This window comes from Chaetura pelagica, unplaced genomic scaffold (genome assembly GCF_000747805.2).
Source record: "Chaetura pelagica isolate M959 unplaced genomic scaffold, ChaPel_1.0 scaffold948, whole genome shotgun sequence".
In the NCBI taxonomy this organism is placed as follows: Eukaryota; Metazoa; Chordata; class Aves; order Apodiformes; family Apodidae; genus Chaetura; species Chaetura pelagica.
The window spans coordinates 16,866-22,546 of record NW_009954244.1 but is presented as its reverse complement, the minus strand read 5'-3'; the positions used below and the strand labels follow the sequence as shown (position 1 = coordinate 22,546).

Here is a 5,681-nt window from a genome sequence, read left to right as displayed (position 1 = left end):
GGGGCAGGAGGAGCTGGAGGGGGGCAGCTGGCTACAGAAGGCTGAGAAAAGGGCTGATCCCTACCCCTTCCGACTCGTCCCCCATCTCCAAGCAGAAGCAGACAAGGTGGAGAGAAGAGGCAGCCACATGCAGAGACAAGGCAGGAGAGAAGAGACAAGAAGAGAGACAAGAGAAGGGCAGGAAGGAAGAGAGGTTAGTGCTGCCAACTTGTCCATCTGTCCATCCAGGGCTGTCCTGAAGCCAAGGGACACAGACAAGACTCTTGTCCCCCGTTACCAAACCATGCAAGGCCACCAAGAGCCAGGGTGGCACGTGGGAGGGTCTGGCCAAGGGCAGGTTGGATGAGGCTTGGAGCAACCTGGGCTGGTGGGAGGTGTCCCTGCCCATGCAGGAGTGGGACTGGATGAGCTTTAAGGTCCCTTCCAAACCATTCCATGATTCTATGGGCCAGGTGAGGAGCCAGTGCTGCTGGGGTATCTGCTGGGTTGTGTAAGCAATGGAGAAAGCCCCAAAAACTCTTTTCCTTTGAGGATCCCAAACCACTGCCAGCACCAGGCAGAGGTTTTCATCCCTCCTCACCCCATGGCAACTTCTTGATTTGCAGTCCCAGGAGGGATGAGCTGTCACTTCCAGATCTCCTGGTGCAGGAGGTGTCTGGTTAAAGCCCCCCACAGGCTGGGAGTGGGGACCTCTTGGCCACACAGGGTGGTTTAATGGGTGTTAATGGGGTTTGTAGGTGAGTCCAGGTAGGAGTCACCACTGCAGCACAGCAGGGACAGCAGCAGCATCTACACAGACCTTGTGTCCCAAGAGGAAAGGCCCTCAGGAGCACCAACCTCCTGCCCCACTCCAGTGAATTGATGAGGACAAGACAAACCAGGGTGCAGACCCCTCTGGCTTCACCAGTAGCAGGAAAGGACCAGCCCAGATGTCTCCAGGCAGACAAGCCTGTCACAGGAGCTCCAGACAGAAGCCACCAGAAGCTAGCAACCATAATGCCACCAGGGCAGTGGGGAAGGAGCCCACGAGGCTGGGACATACCAGGCTGTCCAAGCCACCTCCCAGGAGGTCCACGGCGCCCATCTGCACGGCGGGGGCCATGGGGGGCCCGCTCACTGGTGGGCCCAGGTCCAGATTCAGCAGGTCACCCAGCAGGTCACCCTGGGTGGGGATGACAGCTGGTTGCTCCGTCCCCTGCACCCCTGGGGGGGCTGCATCTGGGCTCTCCGGGCTCTCAATCCTAGAGGGAATGGTGAGGGAAAGACAGGAGAGGCTGAGGAGCTTCAACCAAGGAGGGAGGTTGCACTGGAGACACACGTTCACCCAGGTGGGCTTTGCAGTGAGTGGTCAAGGAGATGCCCCATCCCAGCATGGCCCTCAATGCTGAGAGCAAGGCCAGAGGAGGCCACAGAGATGCTGGGAGGGCTGGAGCAGCTCTGCTCTGGAGACAGGCTGGGAGAGTTGGGGTGTTCAGCCTGGAGAAGAGAAGGCTCCAGGGAGACCTTAGAGCACCTTCCAGTGCCTGAAGGGGCTCCAGGAAAGCTGGGGAGGGACTTGGGACAAGGGCAGGGAGGGATGGGGTGAGGGGCTTTAAACTAGAGCAGGGTAGATTTGGGTGAGATCTGATGGAGAAATTCTTTGCTGTGAGGCTGGTGAGAGCCTGGCCCAGGCTTCCCAGGGAAGCTGTGGCTGCCCCATCCCTGGGGGTGTTGAAGGGCAGGTTGGATGGGGCTTGGAGCAACCTGGGCTGGTGGGAGGTGTCCCTGCCCATGCAGGGGGTTGGGACTGGATGATCTTTAAGGTCTCTTCCCACCCAAACCAGTCTGGGACTCTACACTTCTCACCCAGATCACCCCTCACTCCAGCCTGAGATGACTCCACACAATCCTGCTCCAACAGGAGCTGCAAACCCTGAGGGCACAGTGGGCTCTGCACAGTGCCATGAGTGGCCATGACAGCCCCACAGCCACTTGGCTCAGCATCTAACCCACCCATCCCATGGATCCAACCCTGGAATTCTCCACATGAGGTGAAGATTCAGCCCCGGGGGGGGTGGGGAGAAGGACCAGAGACACTCACGAGCCCGTTCGCGGGGGCAAACTCTTGTGCACCACCCCCCTGCTCCCCTCCACGAAGGCGCTGGGAGGTTTGTGGTAGACAGAGGCCAGTGTCCCAATGTAGCAGATCAGCTCGTCCAGGAGGGTGGGCTCAATCAGATCTGTCTCCTCTGAGATGAGGGGCTTCTCAGCCAGCACCACCTCCTTGGCAGCCACCGGATCCGTGGAGAGCAGGCGCCAGTAGATGTAGCCACGGTCCCGCAGGTCGGGGTTGTCCGAGTCCTTCAGAAAACAGGGGGGGGTTAGTGCCCCCCCAGCCCGTGGGCAGGGGCAGCTGCCAGGGTGACAAAGCAACTTGGAGCATCTCAGCCCCATCCAAGTCCTGCTGCAGCATCAGAGGGATCCCAGGGATGAAAGTTACAGGTGTTCGTGTCTCACTTGGACTGTGGAGGTGACACCGCTTCACTCCACCAGGGAAACCTGGGGGCTGGAGGAAAGGTGGGGAGGGACTTCTGACCAGGGCAGGGAGGGACATGGGATGAGGGAGCAAGGCTGGAGGAGGCCACAAAGATGCTCCAAGGGCTGGAGCAGCTCTGCTCTGGAGCCAGGCTCCAGGGAGACCTTAGAGCACCTTCCAGTGCCTGAAGGGGCTCCAGGAAAGCCGGGGAGGGACTTGGGACAAGGACAGGGACGGATGGGATGAGGGGGAAGGGATTAAAACTGGAAGAGGGAGATTGAAGTTGGACATGAGGAGGAAATTCTGGCGTATGAGGGTGGTGAGAGCCTGGCCCAGGTTGCCCAGGGAAGCTGTGGCTGCCCCATCCCTGGCAGTGTTGAAGGGCAGGTTGGATGGGGCTTGGAGCAGCCTGGGCTGCTGGGAGGTGTCCCTGCCCATGCAGGGGGGTGGGACTGGATGATCTTTAAGGTCCCTTCCCACCCAAACCATTCTGTGACTCTATGAAACAGCCCAAGGTGCCTCATGTGCTACACGAGATGCTGTCCCAGCTCTCCAGGACTTCAACTATTGGTGTTTCCAGAACTGAGCTCCAACTATTTGCCTCCTGATCTCTGGTTATCTGCACCACCCAGCCCTTCCCACTGCCTGGGGGGCTGGCAGAGCCCACAGGAAGCCCTACAAGTGCCATCACCCACCTGCGTGGCCAAGCTCAGCACCTGCTGCACCAGCTCCTGTGTCTCTGTGGGCTTCTTGAGGAACAGCTTCACGATGGCTGTCAGCAGCTGCAGCTGGACCTGCAGGGGACAAACAGCCTTAGGGACAGACAGACAGACCAACCACACCCTTTCTGTGCCACAGCATGTGAAGTTTCCCCCCAACGTGCTGCTGGGACCCACTCCCAACCTGCTTCTGAGGGGACCAAACACACGGTGACACCCTCAGTGACAGTGACAAGTGTCAGGGCACCTTGTGCAGCTCCCAGCCAGGTCTGCAGCCCCTTCCAACCCAACCACCAGCCCTCTGGAGCCACAGGGTAACACACAGGTCACTGGGAAAGATGTCAGGACTGGGTTATATGGACCCACCAGGATGAAGACCAGATCATCCTCTGCCTTTCATGAGGGCAAGCAGCAGCTGGGCACTTCCAGCAGTCCCTCTGGATGTCACACTGAAGAACCAGGGGTGCTGGCTTTGCTCTTTTGTATTTACAGCCTTTCCCCTCTTCACTGTGACTCACGCCCATGGTGTTTGGCAGAGGAGGTTGTAGGAAGTTCCCATAGATGGAAACCCCCCCAAAGTTCCAGAGGGAACCCCTGGCCTCAAGCCACCCTGGCAGAAGGAACAGGCACTTCCCTCTGCTCATTTCAACCATCTCGCTCCTCTTTCCAGCTCCAAAGGGGGCTGATCCTGTCCTGGCACCAGGCAACTACATGGTCCCTCCCAACTGTTGAGGAAGGAAGGTGCTAGGGACACCATGGTGGTGGCATTTCATGGCCTACCTCCTACATCCAAAGCCACCAGAGGACACCCCTGCCAGGAAAAACCCTTCAGGACCCCGCGAGAACAAATTGCTTCGTCACATTCCAATTAACACAGGCTTTGGTCAGAGGGTCACCCTTCCAGCAGCAGGTCTTGCTGGTGGCCAGACTCCCCTGCCCCATGGCAAGGTGGGGACTGTCCCCCTGTCCCAGCACACCTGGGTGCTCTCATCATGGAAGCCCTCCAGGAAGCTCTCCAGCAGCTCGTCGGCGTTGTCGATCCTCTCGGCGTATTCCCCCACGATCCAGATCATGGCAGCTCGGGCCTCAGGCTCATCCAGGGAGTCCAGGTTCTCACAGAGGGTGGCAATCACACTCTCATACCTGCCCAAGGAGAGGACACGTGGTCACCAAAAAAACCAAGAAACCCAAGTCCCAGCTCCACTCGAACTCCAAACCATGTCCCGTCACCCTCAGCAGAACCAGGACGTTGCTGAGGACACTGACAGGAGCCTCTGACACCTGCCTGGGGGGTGTCCCCTCTCCCCATGCTGGGAGGTGTCCCTGCCCATGCAGGGGGGTGGGACTGGATGATCTTTAAGGTCCCTTCCCACCCAAACCATTCTGTGACTCTATGAAACAGCCCAAGGTGCCTCATGTGCTACACGAGATGCTGTCCCAGCTCTCCAGGACTTCAACTATTGGTGTTTCCAGAACTGAGCTCCAACTATTTGCCTCCTGATCTCTGGTTATCTGCACCACCCAGCCCTTCCCACTGCCTGGGGGGCTGGCAGAGCCCACAGGAAGCCCTACAAGTGCCATCACTCACCTGCGTGGCCAAGCTCAGCACCTGCTGCACCAGCTCCTGTGTCTCTGTGGGCTTCTTGAGGAACAGCTTCACGATGGCTGTCAGCAGCTGCAGCTGGACCTGCAGGGGACAAACAGCCTTAGGGACAGACAGACAGACCAACCACACCCTTTCTGTGCCACAGCATGTGAAGTTTCCCCCCAACGTGCTGCTGGGACCCACTCCCAACCTGCTTCTGAGGGGACCAAACACACGGTGACACCCTCAGTGACAGTGACAAGTGTCAGGGCACGTTGTGCAGCTCCCAGCCAGGTCTGCAGCCCCTTCCAACCCAACCACCAGCCCTCTGGAGCCACAGGGTAACACACAGGTCACTGGGAAAGATGTCAGGACTGGGTTATATGGACCCACCAGGATGAAGACCAGATCATCCTCTGCCTTTCATGAGGGCAAGCAGCAGCTGGGCACTTCCAGCAGTCCCTCTGGATGTCACACTGAAGAACCAGGGGTGCTGGCTTTGCTCTTTTGTATTTACAGCCTTTCCCCTCTTCACTGTGACTCACGCCCATGGTGTTTGGCAGAGGAGGTTGTAGGAAGTTCCCATAGATGGAAACCCCCCCAAAGTTCCAGAGGGAACCCCTGGCCTCAAGCCACCCTGGCAGAAGGAACAGGCACTTCCCTCTGCTCATTTCAACCATCTCGCTCCTCTTTCCAGCTCCAAAGGGGGCTGATCCTGTCCTGGCACCAGGCAACTACATGGTCCCTCCCAACTGTTGAGGAAGGAAGGTGCTAGGGACACCATGGTGGTGGCATTTCATGGCCTACCTCCTACATCCAAAGCCACCAGAGGACAACCCTGCAAGGAAAAACCCTTCAGGGC

At 58.5% G+C, this 5,681-nt stretch overlaps 1 protein-coding gene across 6 annotated transcripts in view; it reads right to left on the bottom strand.

Moving 5' to 3' along the window:
* AP1B1 (adaptor-related protein complex 1, beta 1 subunit) overlaps positions 1-5,681 on the bottom strand; it is a 25,512-nt gene that overhangs the window by 6,455 nt on the left and 13,376 nt on the right. For 3 of the 6 annotated variants that reach the window (XM_010003775.1, XM_010003776.1, XM_010003777.1), the window contains exons 10-13: positions 4,212-4,377; positions 3,211-3,309; positions 2,081-2,340; positions 1,043-1,241 (exon numbers count right to left, since the gene is read on the bottom strand). In XM_010003775.1, coding sequence (XP_010002077.1) covers positions 1,043-1,241; positions 2,081-2,340; positions 3,211-3,309; positions 4,212-4,377 — 724 coding nt within the window. Of the gene's footprint in view, positions 1-35; positions 86-992; positions 1,242-2,080; positions 2,341-3,210; positions 3,310-4,211; positions 4,378-5,681 lie in introns of all 6 variants that reach the window. The other 3 variants (XM_010003772.1, XM_010003773.1, XM_010003774.1) reach the window with 2 other exon arrangements.